This window comes from Myiozetetes cayanensis, unplaced genomic scaffold (genome assembly GCF_022539395.1).
Source record: "Myiozetetes cayanensis isolate MyiCay16 unplaced genomic scaffold, myiCay2020 scf4, whole genome shotgun sequence".
Taxonomy (NCBI): domain Eukaryota; kingdom Metazoa; phylum Chordata; class Aves; order Passeriformes; family Tyrannidae; genus Myiozetetes; species Myiozetetes cayanensis.
Window position 1 is genome coordinate 41684115 of NW_026087631.1, and position 22680 is coordinate 41706794.

Below are 22680 nucleotides of genomic sequence, written 5' to 3' on the forward strand. Positions count from 1 at the left end.
TTTTCTCTAAAGCAGCACCTCTCTATTGCTGCTGACTATTAATACCCCACCCTGCTGATTATGGTCCTGCCCTATATTTTTCGTCCTTGGTTGACCTTGATTCATCTGAGAATGATGATGATAATGAAACTGTAACCACTCAGAAAGGGGGAACTAAAATGCTTGTACTAAAATACTTACATTTGACTGTTTAGACTTGCAAACAAAACAGATGAGATCTCTTAAAATGGTGACCTTTTTATGGAAGCCAGAATTTCCTTTTGTTGATGGTTCTAAGCCTTTTTTCTTTTTTTGGTGCTTTTTCATTTTCCACATCATATATGCTGTCCCTGAGTATTTAAATATGCATTTCTGAAATGCCTGCACATTTCCACTTTCTGTGTGAATTCTAAGAGAAAAAATTATGTCTTGTTGAAGTGTTACCTGTCTTGCTTTTTAGGTATTGAGTTTTGATGGCTATTACATTGTGGCTTTGTTTTGCTTTTTCTAGAGATTAGTAAACACATATACTGGGTAGTACTTGTGGTTTATGTTGATCAGCAGTGGGATTTCATCTGTTCAGGGGATTCTTCAGTTTGTCTTTTTCCAGGTTCTGTGTGGGCTTGCTTGTGTGTGTGAGAATTGCCAATTCAAATTTTTCTAAAAAGTTCCTACAGCACCATCTGGTGGAGAGCTCTCTTTATATGCATTGGAAGTTCTGTTAAAAGTAACTCTTTGACTCTCTTTTTCACCTCCCTCTCAAGTTTTAATATTTGTAACATGCACCACAGAAGTATTTCCCTGACAACTTAAAGAAAGTCTTAACATCGGTCTTAGAAATTAGTCTAGTAACTAAAAATCATTTTTAGTGTTTCCAATGACTGTTAAGTTACAAATAAATGTATGGAAGACACAAATAAAAGGTCGAAGATTTTTATGTGTGTGTTATGTGTGATTTCTGAATGCACTATTTTGTGCAATTAAATTTTTTTCTTCCAGGATGAAAATATGATCAACTTTATCAAAGGTGGCCTCAAAATTAGGACAAGTTACCAAATATACAAGTAAGCCATTAGAAAACAGTTTCAACATTGGTATAAGCAGTTGGAGTGTCATTAATGCCCCCAAAATAAAATGTTTTTTGTAGTAATCATAGTGATTATACTCCGTATAATTTCTAAGTCTTGTTTCCCCTTTCCTCTTTTTTTTTCCTGCATCAAAAGAGAATGTCATCAGGTGCTACAGATGACTCAGGGGAACAAAAGCAAAAATGAAACTTTTTACCAGTTTGAAGGAGGAGTAAAACTCGGGATCGGAGCCTTCAACTTGGTATGACTTCCTCACACTACAGAAGGGCCATTGGGATAATTCTGTAGGAGTCTTTCTTTGCATATGCCGTACTTTAATTCTGTTTTAACATTTGCCCATTTGTAAAATGGAGATGCAGGCCTTGGAGATTTTATGCAATAGCAAAATAGCAGTGACTTTGGCATGCCTGCTTTCTAGGATGTTTCTACTAGTTTATTCTGAACTGTGTTTCATTCTCTTGAAGTAACTAATGTTACTTCATTTCTGAAGTGGAAAAGCAGCTATGTACGTCTACATGTGTATAGCAGGAATTTTTAAGATGCTTATGGTGTTGACTACAGGATACCTGGAGTGACTGTTTAATTCTAACTCCACCATGTATACCATTCTTTTGCTTCAGTGGTACTTTAGATTTGCATATGTAATTACACTTAGAAGAACAAACAGTAGATTACTGAGTTTGTGCAAAAGAAGACTGTGGAGACTGTCTTTTCCTCACAGTTTATTATGATTACCTTTTCACATCCATCATGGCAATGGTGAGAGTTAATTTCTGCCGGTATGTTCATCTCTGTATCATTCTAGACTGGAGCTGGCCAATTTTTAGTATGATCAGAAGAACTTAGGTCTATCTGCACCAGCCTTTAAAATTCAAACAACTGGTAGATGTCTGTGTTCCTAAGTGTTCTGACGTTTCCCATTGTTCATGTAGCCTCCTCAGTAGGAAGCTTAACAGAAAAAGTCTCTGCTTGACAGAATGTATTAAGGTGAATGGAGCTTTTAAAGTAGTATCTCCAAGTAGACCTTTTTGGAATGCTCACTGAAAAGGTGGTTATGATCTCTTCTAAGTTCTCTGTTGTGTAGGATGTAAAGGATGCATATTCTCCAAATAGGGGAACAGAAATGCATACAGTAGAGGGTTAAGGATTATGACAATAGCTAGTATTTCTAAAACAATTATGCTTACTGGTCTATGCTAATTCGGTGCTCCCACGGTAGGAACAAGCAGGACTTTTGTGATACCATTGTGTCATTTTATTGGAAGGAAGATGACAATTGTAGGTTGTAAGTACTACCAAAATAGATAATACTTTCATTCTGAGTGACCCACAATTTTCAAACAGTTCTGATCAACTGAAGACAGAAAAATTTGTCATTATCTGAACAACACAGCTGGTCTCTGTTCTGCTTTTTTCATACTGGATGTTCATCAAAATTCTGAGCATGCATGTCCATTTGTGAACTCTTTTGCATTTTACTTCTTTTTCTAATATGTAATAGCATGTAACATAGTAGCTGACCTTTTTGTTCAAGTTTATAACTATTTTAACTTTTTTTGAAATGTATATGTTTTTATTTATATTTTTTTCTAATTTATTTCAGATGCTGTCACTTTTACCAGGAAGGATCCTCCGACTTTTAGAATTTATTGGATTTTCTGGCAATAGGGTATTTGATCTGATACTTACCTTTTCAAATTAATCTTTCCTCAGATAAAGACTGGATGGATTTAATGTCATGTATTTCACAGTAAAAGTATAATGATCACTATTTTTTATCAGCCTTTTAATGTTGTTAAAAAGACAAACGGACTAGATGATAACAGGCATAAAAGTACATATGGTGATACCTGGCTCTTTAACAACCTTGGGAAATGACCAGAGAGGATTTTACTGATCCTTAAGTAGAGGATATCAGCCTTCTTTTCTAGTTTATTTAGTCAGAAATTAATGTTCCTCATACCAGTAATTGGGGGAAGAATCAGAGTTCTACATTTTTCCATCCAAAATCCCAGCCCATTTCTTTGGAAAAAAGAATTTCTTAATATTGTATGCCACCCTGAAGTCTAGGTACATCTTTTTCTCATGGATGACCAAAGTAATTTGTAACTATTGTTTTGTTTTCTAAACCTAGCCTTGTTTTGCCCAGCTCTTTAAAACTCTTTTTGGTGCCCATAAGAAATTTAAAAAAAAAAAAAAAAAAAAAAAAAAAGGTAAAAGAACCCTATGAAAACAATCCACAGAATTATACATAACTAAACTTCAAGTTATTAATGCTGCAGAGTCACCATATAGTCTTACTCTGTTAGCTTGTCCACAATATGGTTCTCCCTTTGTAAAATTAGACTTCTGTAGAGATCTGTTTATTGCTTCCTCTGAAAGGCCTAGTTCACGCTGAAGCTCTTCCATAACACGTTTGCTGTGACTGAAAAGTCAGTAAAAGCTGAAAAGAAAATTTTGGAATATTACCACATTTTTTGGTATGTTACTTGAATTCTCCCTTAACTTGTCAAGCTGGTATGCAATAGAACTGATATGTTAATATTTGTTTTGAGGCAAAGTTTTTTAATTCTGGTATGTTTCTGAAGAGTTGCTGCTCTTGAGTAGGGGAACTCTGAGCTTGTCTCTGCAACTCCCAAGCAGTGAAGCTGTACTGTAATTGGCCTAAATTGGAAAGTAGAGGAAGAAGTCTCATGTATTAGTTCTGAATAAGTCTCTGTGAATCTAGATCTGTGTTTAGACACTAATGTAATAGCAGAGCTCGTTTTTTGATCATAACCTCGAAATAGTGGCCGACTTGATGGAAGAAAATGGAAGATAACCAGGGTTTTCTGTGAAGGAACACTCACACCAATGAGTTGTATTGGAACAGTTGGGAGAGGTTCTCACTAAACATAGACTTAAAGGTGTTATTCTGATAGGATCATAGCCAGAAAAAAAATGGGGAAGGGATGTAGACCTGTGTGTCTGCATGGTTCATGTGGTGTTCTCATTTCACCATAGCACTGAAGTGCATGAGTAATTTTTGTTCAGAGTTGGATTAGTCTTCTCCTTCCTGAGTGCTATCAGCTGTGACAGAATTGTTTGGTAGCGGATTGTGTTGGATTTGCGATGATAAAGTGCTGAATTATGAATACTTATATATGAAAGGAAAGCTGGATTTTGGTTAGCCAGAAACAAATAGTAGTAACTCTATGTACTGATAGTTAATTCTGCATGTGTTTGTGATATTTCTTAGGAGTTGGGCCTCTGCCAACTACGGGAAGGCGCATCTGGCAGCAGTTTGAGGGCCATTCTGTGTACTTTCACCCTGTTGGTTTATCATACTTACGTCTCCTTAATCCTTGGTGAGACCCACTGTGTAGCTTTGCAGTCATGCTACACCTTATAATAGATATTGTGATTTATTTCTATAACTGAATTTCAAAATTGTGGCCAAGTAGGAGATTGCTGTGTACTTAATTATGTTCTGAAATTAATATTCTTGACAAAGCTGTGTCTGCAGAAACAGTGCAGATAGATAGCATTATACCAACATCTTGCTCCATTTGCAGGGCTGTCTCAACATGTGACAGCAAAATATTGCAAAGCAGTTTTAAGCTAAGAGAAGTCATTATGCATAAATTAAGATCAGATCATTTGAAAACTCCAGAAAAAAAGCCTCTACATGCAAACAATTTGCTTGGAAGTACATACATGTAGAGAATTAATTGCTTTTGCCACATAGAGGTAAAAGTCATAATTAATTCTGTGTGCTTTTTGCCATGTATTTTCATGTTCTTTCATTTTTAAGTATTTTAGTCCTTGTCCCTCAGGCTCATCAGGAAATTAAGGAGAACTTCATTTCTTTCCGTATCACTTGTACTTCATTACTGAGCTCAAAATTAGGAAAAGAGGCAGCTGAGGAGTGTTTTCCTGGCTTGCTAAAGCAATTACAGGGATTTAAAAATATAACTAGAATCTATAATGGAACAGTTTAAAGAATATTCCTATAATTCTAGTCTGTTTCTACTTACAGACATTTAGTATCTTATAAGCACTTAGTACCTTTGGGACAAGAATTTATTTTTCTAGAAACACAGTATGATGAAATAATTCTGCTTTTTCATAAAAGCAGTAATCCATTGATCTGTTGAGGTCATAATATTTGGAAACAAAATCTTTTTCTATGAAACTTGGGGTTTTTTAAGTGCATTGAGTGAGGTTGGTTTGTTATGTTTTCTAGGTACAGGGGAAGCCAACCTTCAGGAAGCAGAAGGTCTTCTCGAACCCTACCTCCAGAAATTTCCAAATGTGTGTATTTTCAATAAATTTTATAAGAGCAATGTAATTCCCTAAGCTTAAAATCCTCACTGGTTATTTTTTTCATCTCCTTTCAAGGGTTCCATTATTCTGTTTTATGCTGCCAGAATAGATACACTGAAAGGAAATTTTGAAAAGGTAAATAATTTTTTTTCTTTTTAGAGTTTTTGTTTGTTTAGTGTTCAGCCTGAGGGGGAAAATTACCTAATTCATCTAAGTAGCTCCTTCTAGTTGGACTGGTAACTATACTCAGTTTGTGTTCACTGTCAATGTTGATTCCAGCCCTCTCTCTGTAAGTGAGACTGAAAGGGAGGTTTATCTCATTTTACTAGTCAGGTGTTCTCCACTTGGGTGTTAAGTAAGAATTTAGTCTGTGATTAGTCATGGCTTTCACATGGAGCTGTAATTGAGCCACTTTTCCTCATTCTTACTTAACTACATTGTAGGCACAGTTGAGGTTTCGAGACTGCATAGCAGCCCAGCAAGAGTGGAAACAGATTCATCATCTCTGTTACTGGGAACTGATGTGGTGCTACACCTTCCAGCAGGACTGGCTTCAAGCATATCGGTATGCAGACCTGCTCAGCAGAGAGAGCAGGTGGTCTAAGGTAAATGGGCAGGTGGATGTTGTTGTGATATACCAGTGGTCTCTCTACAGTTTAATTTACTTTTCAGTTTGCAGAATATGTGTAATTTTTGCCTTCTTGTAAAACTCACAAGTAAAGGCACAATGGCACCAAAATGGTAGATTTAATTGGGTTGTTTGGGAGGATTTTTTATTTCACTTATTGAAGCACCAGAGCCATAAGCAGCAATATTTTGGTCTCTCCAAAAATGGAGGTGCTTACCAGAGCTGTGAAAAAGAAGATGTATAGGAAAACCGTTACCTTGAATCTTAAGTCAAGTTCTAGCACTCTCTAGTAAAACTTGGCTGAAAAAACTGTGTTTGTTAGTTAATTATAAACAAAGAGCATACCTACTCAGCAGATGCTTTGTGACATGAGAAGGCTGCTGGAGACAGGGTTTCATCAGAAAGGTATCAGCCTTTTATTTGTAAAAATGTTTCTCAAAGTATGAACCAAGCACTATGTGTCAATAATTCTTGATGCATTATTGTCATCTGTTCCTATCTAGGCTACAGTTTTATTATGCTTAATGAAAAAGGGGATACATCCAAAAGAGGAAGAGAATAGTATGTTGAACATGAAGTGCAAATGTCTTGAAGAGAATTATGGGTGTTTCTTATTTTCTCTGGAAAACCCAATTATTAGACTTTCCTTGAATCAGTACTCGGATGTTTTCTTTTGTTTTTTTCAAGCATGTCTACATGTAATAGATCATATAGAAACAGTAATGAGCTTTAGAATAGTTATATCATTTAACCTCATCTCTTTAACAGTGGGTTGCATAATAAATTCTCCTGTTCTTTGCAGGAGACACCTTTAACCTTCTGACTCACTAAATTAAAATATTAATAAATACATTGAAAATAAAATTATAGCATAAATCATGTGACAAAGGGAATGCTAGACTTCATAGTTCACCCTGTCTGAGAATTACTGGAAACACTTCACTGCAGCAATTGGGATGAGAGATTTGAGTCCTTAGTGTACTGACTGAAAACAGCACACTAGATGTGGTAATATGTTGCTATTTCTTTTTGAAATAGGCAATATATGTATTCCAGAAGGCAGCAATTCTATGTATGCTTCCAGAGGATGATTTGAAGAAGACTGGTGAGGACATCGTGTCTTTATTCAGGTAAAAATTTATAAAGTAACTAGATGTGCAGTCTTTTTCCCCCCGTGTCTTTGTCTTGCATGATTTACTTCCTGCCTATAACCATAAACTTTTCAATGTTTCTCTTTACGTTTAGCATCAGAATATTTAATATGCTGTTCAGCAAACATACATCCTACAGCTGTGGTCTGAGTGATGTGGAACAATTTAAGATGTTATATTTCAGAGGCAAACAGTAAATCCTACTAAATGAAATGAGATGAAATAAAAGTTGCTTTATGTAATTTTTATTTTCCATTTTCCCTTCTTGTAGACAAGTGGATGGTCTAAAACAGAGAATTGCAGGAAAATCTATCCCAACTGAGAAGTTTGCAGTGAGGAAAGCTCGACGCTATGCAAGTTCTCAACCAGTGAAGTTGATATTACCTGCCTTGGTATTTGTTCTTGCTTTCTTTTCACACTTTTCAAACAGAAAAGAAAACAGTATACTTCAGTGTAAAGGGTATTATGTGTCTGCATTTTATAATTAATTTTTTAAAGAAGTATGGCATTCATGCAATGGAATTTTTGTGAAATGTGCTAGGGACTGGATTATGCTACCAACTAGTAGTAGTCTAAAACCAGAGCCAGATTTTTCACATGAAAGTTCGGTCATACAGAGAATTGGTTGCTGTTGCCACATGAGGCTAAAAGTCACCTTCAGTTAGAAACTAGTGTTCATGTTACTAAGTTGGCAGGATTTCAGTCCTTGTCTTCTAGATGCCTTAGGAAGTTAAGGAGTACTTCAGTACTTCTCTGTTATTCTGATGAAAATGAAGAGTGGTGGTTGATTTTTTTTTTGGTGGGGTTTTTTTTCCTTATATTGAGTCTGAGTAAAATGTGCAGAAGTTAAGATACTTTACTAATGCTCTTCTAATCTTCCATATTTTCACTTCAGAGGCATTAGTATTCTGTTTATTTGTGTACAGCAATGATACTTTTCATATGTGTATACTAAAGTCTTCGTACATGCATAATTTACCAATAACTGTAGATAGAAAACATAATTTGAGAGGGAGATTCTTATGTTAAATCTCATTGGTATAGAAAGAGGAGCTCAAAGAAAATTTATCCATGAGTTCTAAAATACATTCTGTACTAAAATGCATGTAAAGTAAAGTTGTCTTGAGTTTGTACAGCACAGTTCTTGACAGTTGTGAGTATATATGTTTGGTTTTGCTGTCAAATCCAGTATCTTTTAATTTAAGAACTTTTTTCATTATAGGTAAGACAGAACTAAGCATAGTGTATAGTTTACTGCAGCAAGCATAAATTAGACAGGACTGCAGAACTGAAACAAATCTACCGTGATGTACAAGTGCAAATATTTCAACAATGTATTGTATCAGCTTCAGAATGATATTAGACTTCATATTTCAGAGGGGTAATTACAATTCAAATACAGTAGAACAAATTGTAGTCCTTTTTGTGATGACTGAGTGAAGATCTTGGCAAAGCTTCATATTGGTTAGCATTGACTTTGTGTATTGTCTCATTCTCTTTATGTTTTACAATGTGATAATGTATCAAAACAAGCATCTTACTTACTATTGTACTGAAGCATCTGGGAAGCTTTGTGCCCAGAATTTGCCTTGGGGATTTTTAATCAGATTTTGTAGAAGTTATATTAAAAGCATGTGTTGGATGTGCATACTGGAATCACATTTTTATCCGGAAAGCTGTATGTACTTCCAGTTTCACTCTATGGAAGGTAACAGTCTACAGATGAGATCATCTATATATGTTAACACACGAGTGTGTGTTTGGGTACATGCATATAAATGTATACATCCCACACTCAAATGCATACCAAATTTACCTATAACTACTTTCAGCTTTTTCTTTAGTTCATATGGTAGAGGCCACAGATTGAACCTAAAATACACAGTTTTGCTGATGTGTTACGTGGGTGACAGTAATTTTCAAAGATTCTGAGAATATGTCATAGTAGGATCCATTAAAAAGGTGTCAAAACATTCAAAACTTAGAAACCCAGGTTACCTTTGTCAACACACATTCAAAGTAATTTTTCCTCTCCTATTTGTAGACCTTTTGTATTGTTTAAAACTATTTTTTATGGGATTTTTATGTTCTGGAACAGTCTTATCAGAAGTTCTCTTCAGTTAAATATTTATGCAATTCCATGATTTGTCTTACAGGTTTTTTTATTTGTTGATTTTTTTTTTTCTTTTTTTGGTCAGGAAATGATGTATGTCTGGAATGGATTTGCAATTGTGGGCAAAAGATCAGACCTCACAGAAAACTTACTGGTAACAATTGAAAAAGAAGAAACTGCTCTACAAAATGAAACTAGTAAGTGATCAGTTAAGGTAAAATTAGTAATCTGTAAGAAATGCTGATATTTTTCTGTGCTTCTGTGTACTAATATTCTGCAAGGAAAGTGTTGACTTGGGCAATGGACCATTAAGTCTGGAGCCATGTGAAAGTTAGGAGTGGTTCTTCAATATGTTCTTTATCCGGCTTCATTGATGCTGTGGAAGAATACAGAAAACTCAAGGATGTGAGGTTATTAGTAACAGAACATGGCTGGTTCTTGATAAATTGTTCCAGTCTCTGAGTGTTATTGGAGCATAGTCCACTAACTTCTTAAATGTCTGAAAAATACTTTTTCTAAACCAATTTACACCACAGTTAACTTTACTACGGAGGACACATACTGAGCAGAATATGACAAAGTATAAAAGATATGATGAAGTGCTATGCATGAATGAGTTTATTGGGGTTGTTTGATTGGTTGGTTTTCTACCTTGTGGGAAAATAAAACATGATTGCTAATTGTAAAATAAAACATACTTAACAATTAAACTTTGACCATAGTTTTTTGCATCTTGATGTATTTGAAGCATAGATGGTTCAGGTTAATGTGTAGAGAATCAGCCCATAGCTTTCTCCTAAATTAATTTAAATTCCATTATATTCCATTATTGCAACAGTTTTAGTGCATAAGTACCTGGTTTTATCAGGTGGGTGCTGTCATCTGTCATGTGAACTTTTTGGTAGAATTCTCTTTTGAGTTTTTCTAGAATGAATAAATGATATCTTTTTGCACATGAAACTTCTAAAATGATACCTCATTAATAATAATTTCTATTTAACCCAGATTTTAGTCACACTTATCAACAATTTAGCAAGTTTGTTTTAACCATGCGGCAAAACTTTAATTATGGTCCACAAAATGTATCTAAGTATGATTAACAGTATAAATGGAGGGGATGCATGAGAAGTTATACAAGGACATAGAAGAAATACATAGTATAATAAACCAAATGAGAGTAACTTGGAAAGCCATTATTGAATTGGGTCCTTAACTTTTTTTATGGTCTCCACTTCTCTGCAGAATCAATAGTGTACCTCTTAAATCTCAAGTGGTTTGTGGTTTTTTTGCGGTTGTCATAATGAAACAAAAGTATATTGATATGCAAGATATTTGCCAATGAAATAATGTTCCCATGAGTTCTACATGGAGGGTTCTGACAGAACCTCTTGGGAATCCTATGCTGTATCATGCAGAGGCTTGTGCTAAAAATACTAATCAACTGTAATCGTAAAATAAAAGTCTTTTCAAAACACTAAATGGAGATGTACAAGGTACCAAAATAAAAGGGACAGAAGTAAAACTTATGGTTTTTTGTGGAAATACGCTGTTTGCAAATAGGATGTAATCTGTAAGCATGTATGCTTTCTGTGTCTTTTTTTAGTAATAACCTCAGCCAAATATAGTTGTGTTCTGGACTTTGCTTATGTGACCCTGATTTGCTTTTAAAGATACGGACTCAGACAAGATAAAGACTCTGATTACCAGAATTGCTGCTGAATTAAGACCCAAAGCAGAAGTGATTAAGGCTATTAGCAGAGTATGACAAGGTTACAATATTACTTTAAGAGACAGTTTTAAGTACTAGATAGTGTTGAAGGATTGCTAAGTTGTTGTAAAAAAGTGTGTTGATTATACACAAAGGTCATTTAGGGATTGAGACTTCTTAGAGAGGGCTGCTTTTACTTCATTTGCTTCACATGAACAGTCACAGCAAGGACTCTCTCAAGGATTGCAAGTAATTTTATGTTGTATAGAGCTGAAAATAGAGAGGGTGGAAGGAACAGATGAAAGATATTAGAGATGTAGTTTTTCTTCTTTTTCCCCTCAGGATTTCTCGAAATCTTATTTTTCCTTTCTTGTAATTTATAATGTATAAAAAAGGAATATGTAACTTCAAGAAAAATTAATTTGTTTCATGTTTAGTAATTTGGATAGTGATACCTCCTCTGGTGTAGAGGACTGCAAGAAGATGGTTCTTCCAGGCTGATTGCAAATTTGTCTGTACTAAATCTGTGCCTTTGTTGTCATTTACTGTTACTGTTTTGGCATGATAACTTTTATTCTTTTGGGAAATACCAGGGAGGTACTAGATGTACTTGCGAAAGACTGGTGAGCCTTTACTGACATGAGTGCATGCCCTCAGTAATTTCAGTGAGTAAGTCCTTCAAGAGAAGTCACAGGAACCCAATACCTTAGCCTAGCAAAACAGGCTACAGAGAATGCAAAGTACTTGCCCAGCATACTTCTGCATGCCACTAAAAGTGCAGTCTATGAGTTACTATCTATTGAGACTTTCTAGGTTTAAACACAGACAGAAATAAGCCTGAATGTAGTGATAAAGCACTTCGTTGAATCCTTTAATGTGTTAGTCTTGCATGTTTCAGAGCTGTTTACGTAGGATTTCTTTGGCAGACTATTAAGAAAAAAATTAACATGGCCTTAGAGAGCTGGTAATTAGTTGTAAACAACATGATCTGAAGTGAGAGTGTTTTGCTTCCTGAATTGTTAATGTATGTGCTGCCATCTGTCTATCCATATGTGTTTTCTTTCCTTTCTTTTCCCTCCTTGCACACAGCAAGTGCTGTAAACTAAGGGAGTAAAAAAGGACCACACATGTTAAGTACATTTTGAATTGATTCAAAAACCTTCTTTCATGGGGTATTTTTAGTCCTATTGAAGGTAAAACTTTATTGAATTTCTCATGTTATACATTATACTGAGGCTTCTTAATCATTAGAGAAGATGGAATTACTATGGTTTCTTGAATTGGTACTGCAAAATAATGCTTCTGAAAAGCTCTGTAGGACAGAGTCATAGTGTGATTTAGTGCTTTTTCATATTACTGGTGCTACTGGAGGTCTGCAAGTGCTCTGTAACACGGGAAGCTATTAAGGTAGTGTGGTGGTTCCTATCCCACTGTAGGTTTAGATGTTACAAGTACAGAAATCTTTAATGCCAGTCTGTGCCCGTTTGTTGGCTGTTTCAATTTCTTCTTATTTTATGACTCTTTAAAAGAGAAAAATGCAGGTGTTATGGGCACATCTTCTTTAGTAGACATTTTAAATTGTGCATAAAGGTTTTGTATGTTTTGAGGTATAAAACATAAGAAACAACGTCCTGAGTCTGAATACGTGCTCCCAACTGAAAATCTAATTTTCCTTTTCACAATGTCTTATACTTAATTGTCCTATCTTGCTTTTCCTGTTAGATCACAATGAGTATTATGTGGATGACGTGTGCATGTTGCAACTACTGAAAGGCCTCTGCCTGAAACACTTGGGAAGACTCATGCAAGCTGAACTGTGTTTCAGTAAAGTAATTCAAAGGTAAAAAAGTAACAGAAATATATTTCAACCTTTACATTTTATAGCTTTTGGTGGAATTTCTGATACTCTGTAGAAACTGTGATGTTAGTATTTTATATAATTAAATTTCAACATCCTTTTAAGGACCTGAAATTAAAATATCTCTGAAAGTAGTCAGAGAGCTACAAAACTTTGCTAGTATTTTTCTGTAGCAGTGTAGTATTTATATAGCTTTATATATGTGGTGTTTTAGACCACATAAATCAAACTGTTGGGCAACACATCCAAATGCATTTAGAATTGTATTTGCAGAACTGTCGGTAAGTAAAGATAATTCACTTAGGTTTCCTGTGACTTTTTTCAGGATTTATTACTTTGGTAGTTAATGCTTTCCCATGTAGATGAGAAGTTGTTGTTGCTGCATGTTTCAGCTGAAAACTTTCCTGTGTTACAGATTTATTAAATACTTTAGGTGTCAGATCCTTATCTCCTGTAATAAGTTCTCATTGTAAAACATGAATCATATGCTGGTTGTAGTTGTAAACTTTTAATAGGTTTTAAAGTATTTGGGCTGAAAAAGCATTTTTACGCGAGCAATTTTTCTAACAAGTAATTTACAAAATTTATTACTTTAGGAGAATTTGTTATTTATAATTCTACTGTATGTTTTAATTTTCTTTCCATCTTGTTTTCTTTTACCATTTTTAAGATCCTGTGTGAGTTTAGTCAAACACTTTGCAAGTTACAAGGCAGTGGGGTTTGATTGCTTGCAAGTTAAAGGAATGGTATTTATGGAAAATCTTGTTCCAAAGGTAGTTGGCAATGTGCAGGCTTTTAGAGCTGAGATATTAAAAAAAATCTAAAGACAACAGTTCTTCATAAAGTGTATGTTTTGCATGGGGAGTAGGAGAAGGCTTCTGGTAAATTAAATACATTGTGTTCAGCTTTACTTTCTGCATGTCTAGGGCTGCTACAGCGCTTTAAGACTGTTCATCACATCAGCAGTCCCCCTGCTCAAAGACATACTTTCTCATCAAGGCTTGTCTTGATGGATGAGGTGCCTATGTAGAAGTGCTGCTGAAAATATTGAAAGCTTTCCCAGTACTTGCTAAGAACTTTTTTGTTCTGCAGTATTGATTGATGTTATTCTGTCCAGATAAGAATGAGATTCGATTGTAAAAGGCATAGGAAAGGCCAAAATAGTGATAATCTTCTTCACCTCATTCTCTAGTGGCAAGATCAGGAGTCTGAGATCCATGAAACCTGTGGGGAAGTCTGGAACAAGAAATAATTACCCTTGATGGAGGAGGGTCAGGTTAGGAAAAGTGTAAACAGACTAGGCCTGTATATGTCCATGGCAACTGGATATATCTAAGTACATAGGACACTAGCATATATCCATGAGTGCTGAGGGAGCTGGCCAATGTCATTGTGACACCATTATCTTTGGAAGGTCATGGCAATTAGGGGATGCTCATGGAGACCATAAGGAAACAAAGGTCACCCCTATCTTAAGAAGGGCAAGAAGGAGGATCTGGGAAACTTCAGGCAAGTCAAATTCTCATCAGTCCCTGGAAAGGTAGAGTAGTCAGAATGGATTTATGAAAGGGAAATAATACTTAACCATCCTTATAGTCTTCCACAATAAGATGAATGACTCAGTAGATAGTGGGCACTCTTTATCTTGGCTTTAGAAAGTTTTTTAAGAGTCTCCTATGTCACCACAAAGAAACTGATCGAAATCTCAACTAGATAAGTGGATGATGAGGTGGGCTGAAATCTGACTGAACTGCTGGTTTTGAAGGGCTGTGATAAGCAGCATGAAGTCACCAGTGGAGCAATGCAGAGTTCAGTGCTGGGGCCAGTAGTTTTTAACATCATCATTAAGAAGCTGATGATGGAACAGAATCAAGCAAGCTCAGTAAATGTGCTCTTGATACAAAGTGGGAGGGAGTAACTGATAAGCCAGATGGGTGTGCGGCCATTCAGAGCAACCTGGGCAGGTTGGAGGAATGGGCTACCAGTAGTATAATGAAGTTCCAAAATGGGAGGTATCAGTTCCAGCGTCTGGGGAGCAATATCCCCATGAACCAGCACAGGGGCTGACTTTTTGGAGAGCAGCTTGTCAGAAAATGACTCAGGAATCCAGGCTGTCATATTCCGCCTGGAGGTGACTATGAGCCAGCAATGTGCCTTTGCAATGAAGTGTCCTGAGTTGCATTAGGAAGACTGTCCTCGGGAGGTCATGATAGTGATCCTCCTCCCATCTCAGCACTGGTGAGCCCACACATGGAGTACTGTCTCTAGACTTGGACTTATTTGTACGAGAGGCATGTACACACTGGAACAAGTCTAGCGATGATTAAAGGATTAAAGCGTCTGTCATATAAGAAGAAGCTGAGAGAGCAGGGAGTGTTCAGCCTAGAGAAGGGAAGGCCTAAAAGAATGCGTAAGACGGAGGGAGAGAGAGAGAGAAGGAGAGAACTCTCCTCAGGGATGCCCAGTGATGGAATAAGAGATAACAGGCAGGAACTGAAATACAGGAAATACTGTTTGAACGTAAGGGTGTGGGGTTTGTTACTTCTCTGCAATTTATTCAGACAAGCTAGAGTAAAGCAGTCTTAATTTTGTGTGTGGAAACAAAGTATTTGTATTATACTGCATAACCTAAAGAACGTTTTTGTCTCATGGTAGGGTTTTGTATGGTTGGGGTTTTTTTTGAACTGTACACCACATCAACTGGATCTTAGTTTTGTGTTTGTTGTAGCTTGGGTAACATATGACAAGGCAAAAGTGAGGTAGGAAACGTGGGGCCTGGTTACAGCATGGGTGCTCGCAGAGCATCCTGGGAGTTGTAGTCGTCAGTACTCTGTCACACATGCGCAGTTAAATGCTTGTATAGGATTGGCTGATAAGGTCACGTGTTGTGTCAGCATTTGAAACTCCTGTGTAGGCTCTTGCCTCTCTCAGTAAACCATGCTTTTCTTACACACCGTATTGGCGTCCTCATGGTCCTAAGGACTCATTATTTATTATATTAATAGAACTACTACAAGGAAAGATAAATTTTTACTCCTAGAAGGTCACATTGGCAGTATTTTACATCAGCTGTGTGCAGGTATAATTAACATGTACAGAGCTAACCAGTAAAGAAGGTTCCGAAGCATTTTCTCTGGCTACATGTTCTTGGAGGCAATGATTGCATTTAGAAATTAACTGGTTGCTTGAGACAAGGTTGTAAGTAACCATTTCTGTGTTTTTCTGGTTTTCTAGTGAGAAACAAATAAAATACGATAGTTATTTGGTGCCGTTCACCCTATATGAATTGGGTCTTCTGTACAAACAACAGGATGAGAGAGAAAAAGCAATAAGATACATAGAAACTGCAAAGTAAGTGGATTTTTTTTTTCCATCACCCTGTAAATTAAGAATAGCTGAAAATTTGTGGCAGTGAAGGTGTGTGGTTTCTTTCTTCCTGACAGCTTCTTTGCAAAATACAAGTCATTATAAATCTGTCTTCTTGGTTTGAAGATCTTGTCCAATATAGTTGAATTTTGCATTTTCATGAAACTCTCTCCAGTGAAGACAGAAACAGTGTAGACAGAATCAAAAAATGACAGTATGAAGGGAAAAATGTTTCCTTTTCATTTGGGCTTCAGGGATGCTGAAGCTCCACTGCATGCATGGGGTGGAGCTGGAGAGTCCAGAGAAAGGATCTGTACCACTGTCCCAGAGAGCAGCTGCAAGGTCTAAACCTACTGTGCTAAAGGTGTTAGTAGAAGTAGATTAAAAACCAGTACACGTCTGATTACACCCCTTTTCCCTTTCACATCCTGTCACAGAAGACCAGCTGAAGCTAAATTTACTGTAGAGCAGCATGTTTGCATCATCTGTAGATTGTAGTATGGGGTAGAATGTCCCTTGTGTGTATAGAGAAGTGTACCAGTCATGCAATAGTGTTGCAAACATGAGTTAGAAACAAAAGCTTTTTTAGAAACATAGTTTTTTGTCCACTGCAGTTTGTACTTGCTTTTGGTTTTTTTCCTGGGGGGGAAACATGTGGGATGGGGGGTACATTTACATAATATGATTTCTCTGTGGTATATGACTCTGGCTGAGTTGTGTTTTATGCAGAACATACACTTTCAGTTAACAGCCTTAGTTTTCTGTAGTATTTTGGCTTGTCTTTGTACAACAACCTTCAGTAATTGGGAGGACTGTTAAAAGGATCAAAATAAGCGAAAGCAATGGGTTCAGTTTATCAGGACACTTAATTTTTTGTACTGATACAAGGCTTCTCTGCTCAGTTTGTGGATGAAGCTTTGAATGTCTCGTAACTTGTATCTGTGTCAACCTCTGTTTCCTCTTGAAGGAATGAAGGCTGTAAACTTTGGTACTTCCCTGCATGTGTGAAGTAGTTTAAACATATTTTTCTTTAAATAATTTGTATGTTTTGCAGAAACAACTACAAAGAATACTCTATGGAGTCCAGGTTGCACTTCAGAATTCATGCAGCACTTGACAGCTTGAAGGTTTCACCTGCTTCAACACCTTGAATGAGGAGGGATGCTTTTCATGCATACAATAAATAGCCTACACAATCTTTTTGCAATCTTTTTTTAATCGTAGGAAAGAACATAATGATTGTTTTCTGTCATTTCTGATTTGATGTATATAATTCCCGTAGACTTCTTTTTCTGTATAGCATCTACACTATATCTACTTGCTATTTTAAAGAAGACCTTATATTTTGTTTCATAAAAATAATTTAATATTTGACTTGAATGGGGGATATTTTAAAATTGATGGTGCAATAAAGTTTAATGCAACCACTATTTTTTTATATGAGAACAGATGCTGGTTATGCAGTGGAACTGGTAATAATTTCAGCATTTTTTGGAAGTTTGATTTTCTGCTGTACACTTGAGACCTTTTTGCCCCTGGAATAAAAAAGCAGAATAACCTTACCCACATTTGGCATAAGCTATTCTGAGAATTGTGTTCCAGAGCAAAAAATTTGTCATCTTTGACTTGACTTAATTTCATTTTGGGAACAAAATGAACCTGTCTAAAGTGCAATATTTTTGCATTGTCAGATGAAGCTAAGCAGGGCTACAGTTACAATGTCTTTGTAGGTCTGTTTCACTCAAAGTGAGTTCTTACAGGGGATATTTTCCAGTCATAGAAAAGCATGGCTACCAGTGACATTAAGAGATCATTCTATATCCTTGTTCTGAAGCAGAATCAACAATCTTGAGTTGTTCCTTGTTTAACTTTACCAATTAAAAAAAAAATAAAATAAAAAAAAAAGGTTGCACTGAGAACATTCGTTTTGCAACTTACATAGGTTGTTTTTCCCAGTGGGAAAAGACTGGGAAATTTTGCCTGGTGTCTACCCCAAATAATTTTTGGTACAACTGAAACTAATTTTTTCCCATTTTCCCTGTCATAGACCTGGAGAAAGCATTGTTCTTTTTCCTTTTTGAAACAGTCTTTTAATAGATGAAGACTAGCACCCTTTTTGGTATTCTCTGTTCTTGGATACCAACGAAAATAAATTAAAAATTGAGGAATATATGTATTTTCCTAATTATGGGAATAACTCATATTATTGGAAGTTGATTGTACATCAAAAAGGGAATCTACTTTTAAAATTTGCGTTAAGAAAACACATATTCTAATATAATTTCTACTAAAAATATGTAGTAAAATTGAGATATTTATAAGTGCATGCATTTTTGTTTTCATGATAATAAGGGAATAGCAGTATCAAATTGAATTTCCGATTTCTTTAGATATGCAGATTCTATTTTTAAAAATAAGAATATATTTGATTTTAATTTAAGTATACATCCAGTAATTGTTCTCTCACTAGTTACTACAAAACTTGTCCATTTCGATGTTTTATCAATACCAGTATATTTACTTCTGCATGTAAATTCATAGTAACTGTGCTCATGTATGTGATTCGCTGCCCTTAACTCCCATCTAAGAAAAAACAGGACAAAAGAAATAGGTGAAAAGTATATCTCTAGTAAATTACTAACTGAAGTTCCTAATTAAGCAGTTAATGTAATATAAATGCAATCATTATTCTTAAGTGACTGAGAGCACAGCTTTCTTCCATGACTATAAATAAGTGGGTCGTTTGATTGCTTATAATTCTGTAATACAGTGGCATACTTACAGGTCAAGTAAAGTTTAAAAATATTAGCTTAATAAACATAATGGGTCTTTCAAAGTGGAAACCTGATCCAAAGTCTGTTTTCTTCACTGGTTTGGATTTGTGCCTATTGTAAATGTGTAACTAAGTTATTGTGTAAAATTATACACATGTAGGTATGAAGCTTAGATACCTGGGCCACTGAAGCACTAATAAAATAAGCATGCTTTTTTAAAACATATTCTACTGACTGTAGCTAAAGTACAAAACAGAGATTAGCATATGCTGCCAACTGACTTCTCTAATTATTTGTCCTTTTATACGTGTCTGATTGTAAGATGTAGTCAGCCTAAACAGAAAATACTTTTAGCACACTGATGGGCATTTACGTGTGCAGTTTAGGATTACTTTGCCTGATCTGATTATTGGATATTGGCAGTCAGATGAGACTGCTTCGATTTGCTATGGAAACAATTGCCGGTAAAACTTCCATAATTTATGTTTCAAATAGTACTTCACTCTCCAGAAGAGTTAGAACTGGGACTACTCCCAGGATGGAGCATAAAGTAGTTTCTGATCTCTGGTTCTTGTGGGGAGTGTCTTCCAGTTAGTATTTCATTGGTGTTTTTTTGAAAGTTCAGTACAAAGTGTCATGTCACAGTGTACTTTTTTCCATTGGTAATGTCACTGACTGAAGGGAGACTAAAAACAACTTTGTTTTCTTTGGTTCAGCCTTCTGAAGTCAATATTATTGCCCTGTGTATGTTACACTTAGTTTGTTAAGTACTGTTTAGAACTTGTCTCCTTTTCTGTGCTGTGGTTCCAAACTTTGTTAGAAAAATTGATTGATGAGGTTCCTTAGCTTTAAGCTTTATTTTGGACTTTTTTTTCCCAACTTACTAACAGTATGTGTCAGAGTGATTTTTAATCCTTCACCTAAAGTAGGTCTCCATAGAGCTGTAAGAGATGCTTCGATTTCCAAACGCTGCAGAAGCATGTGTCTCCCCTACATAGGATGTCATTGGTGCAGAATTATTTAGAACATTATGTCTGAGTTAAGTGATCTGTGGCTAAGAGTTCAGACAAAAGGTCTTGTGGGTTTTTTTGGTTTGTTGGTTTGGTGTTTTTTGTAGGGGTTTTTTTGTTTGTTTGTTTTAATCTGCTGAGTACTGTACTGGGCCTTATATATAGCTCTAATCTAGTCTTAACTGCTCTTTATAATCTTCACCTCACTTACCTTCATGAGAATTTTGAATATTGTGCTGAGAGTTTGAAACTGAGCAAAACATTTACCTATGATGCTATAGCCTCTATCAATAATACTAGGAATTATAATATATACAAGCGCAAATTTTATTTGTTAGTTTAGGCAAGCAAGGCTAAATTTACATAGATAGGTTATGACAAAAGGTCATTTACATCTTTTTGATAATAGATGTATATTTTTTTAAGGTAAGCAATAATAAATTAGCCTGGTTTTATGACAAAGCTTCTCTTTGAATAAACATTGCCTACTTAGAAACTATTACAAAAAACTTCTTGTCTGTGCATATAATGTAAATGTTAATCTGTTGATGAAAGATCACTGTACAATGGTTTTTATGTCCTTGCTCATCAGTTTTTAGCAAAAATTGGAAAAAAATGCATGTCAAAAGAAAGCTGATGCGAGATTGTTACATATGTGTTCTAATACACAGCTGTATGTAGCACTTTATGGCCAGAAAAATGTACAATAATCAGATCTTGTTTTGCTTCTAAATTGCCTTGCAAAGTAATGTATGAAAGAAGTAATTTCTTATAACAAATTCAACTTAGACTTTGCAATTATTTTATTACTAATCTTAATGTTTCATGTATTTTTGTTTCTGTATATTCTTACACTGCATAGTTCAACAAAGAATGTTTATATTTGCTCTGGTGCTACAGTTTTTTTTGCTTTTAAACTACTGAGTTTTGCCTATGTTCATATCTGGTACTTGAGTAAATAATGAGGTCAAAATAACAGAGGATGATGAATGATGATGAATGTTCTGGTTTAAAGAGCATGTAGAAATGTTCATTGTGATGCATTGGAATGGATTCTTGCTTCAGAGGAATAAATCACATATTATGCTTGTAACCGAGTGCTGAATGAGGCACTGTATTCTAGTTGTACATAAAGAACCTTCAGCTGAGATTTATCAAAGCAGTATCAACAAAAAAACTGAGTTTAAACGTGCTGTCTTGGGAATTGAACTCTCTTTATACAGCCTGTCTAGGCTGAGAGGTTGTACAAAGCCAGCAAGGTCTATGAGGAGATAAAGGGTCTTTTGAAATAGAGATAGTAAATATAAAATAAACCACTTTAATCTTAATTTCTCACCAGTGATAAAATAATACTTTTAAATGATATGGAATACATGAGTAATTAATAATTGATTCACTCTCTTATTAGTTACTTAATTAAATTCAGTGGGGACTATACCTAATATACTTCTACCATTCTTTTAAAATCCCAACATTAAAAAAGGTAAAAAAAATCTTTTTACATATGTGCGGGGCTTGATTCAGCAGTTAAAAGAAGTAAATGTTCAAAGTTATTTTTCAATATGGCATGGCATTAAATGTTTCCATAGTTGCATGAAATTTTACCTGATGCTTCCCTGCAAATAGGTCAGCCTAATTACTGTGGTTTGAACTATCAGTATGGTAGTTATGGTTATCATAAGAACAGTAGAGAGAGAGTTGGTATCTTAGCTCACAGAGAAGCTAAGGCATGCCTGCAGAATGCTAATTTACTCTCCACTACTAAGGCATACTATAGTCCAGAATAAGACCTTTATAGCTAGAGTGTTTGCAGAGTATTGAATAAAGGAAGTACATTGAATAGAAAAAGATGACACACTGAAGAAAGTTATAAACGCAAAAATAAAAACTACATCTGCATGCATGCTTGACAGAAGTTGTTACATTTATAACTAAGCTATAATCATCTGATCAGGTCAACCCTTGGACTTCCTATATTCCAACCATTACAAAGGTATCAGTGGCGTTGGGACCTTACCTTTATTCTTTTTGTTATGGGGTTTTTCTGTTGTGTTGTGTTTTCTGCCCCCTTTTTTTAAAAATCTTCTTTTCTCATTGGTTGATTGGTTTTGTTTTGCTTTTATTTTGATGCTGGTGTTTTGGGGGTTGTGGATTTTTGGTTTTTTTGGTTGTTGTGGGTTTTTTTGTTTGTTTGTTTCTGATCTTGCAATTTACCCAGTTTTCAATTGGTCTTGTAGGACAGCTTCATGAGAGAAATTTAAACATTGTGGCTCTGAACTTTACAGTTGGTAGAAGAGTAGCCTCTGGGCTAAGAAAAATCGGAGTCTATGGTTAGTATAGCAAATTCAGTGTTTAGTGAGTGCAAAATTGAATATTCTCCTTTTTGGAGAATTGTAAGCATGCACTTCCAGTCTATGGACAAGCTCATGTCAGCTAATAATCCTAGCTAGGAATACCTTCCTAGATTTAGTCACTAATTTAAAGAGAGAACTTCTTCAAACACATTAGCAGGAGGAGATGTCTGTTGTCTGTGTTGGGTCTTTTGCACCATGACAATCATAGAGCATCTAAGCTGAGTGAACCATATTCACTACCCACCCCACTGAGGCCATATTATGAAGAATACTGAGTGTTGATGTCATGGGACTATGTGGGAAAAATTAAGGTTTTACTAAAATCCCACTTTAAAGGTTAATGGTC

The 22680-nt window shown here is 35.5% G+C and overlaps 1 protein-coding gene across 4 annotated transcripts in view; it reads left to right on the forward strand.

Annotated features, from left to right (window-relative positions):
* Positions 1-21077, forward strand: part of TTC39B (tetratricopeptide repeat domain 39B) — a 79608-nt gene extending 58531 nt beyond the window's left edge. For all 4 annotated transcript variants that reach the window (XM_050330224.1, XM_050330226.1, XM_050330223.1 and 1 more), the window contains 13 exons: positions 979-1043; positions 1203-1308; positions 2671-2736; positions 4306-4414; positions 5293-5360; positions 5448-5507; positions 5816-5977; positions 7039-7130; positions 7423-7543; positions 9350-9461; positions 12695-12812; positions 16065-16181; positions 17251-21077. In XM_050330224.1, the coding sequence (XP_050186181.1) occupies positions 979-1043; positions 1203-1308; positions 2671-2736; positions 4306-4414; positions 5293-5360; positions 5448-5507; positions 5816-5977; positions 7039-7130; positions 7423-7543; positions 9350-9461; positions 12695-12812; positions 16065-16181; positions 17251-17347 (1293 nt within the window). In that variant the 3' untranslated portion in view covers positions 17348-21077. The remainder of the gene's footprint in view (positions 1-978; positions 1044-1202; positions 1309-2670; positions 2737-4305; positions 4415-5292; positions 5361-5447; positions 5508-5815; positions 5978-7038; positions 7131-7422; positions 7544-9349; positions 9462-12694; positions 12813-16064; positions 16182-17250) is intronic.
* Positions 21078-22680: the final 1603 nt, after the last annotated feature.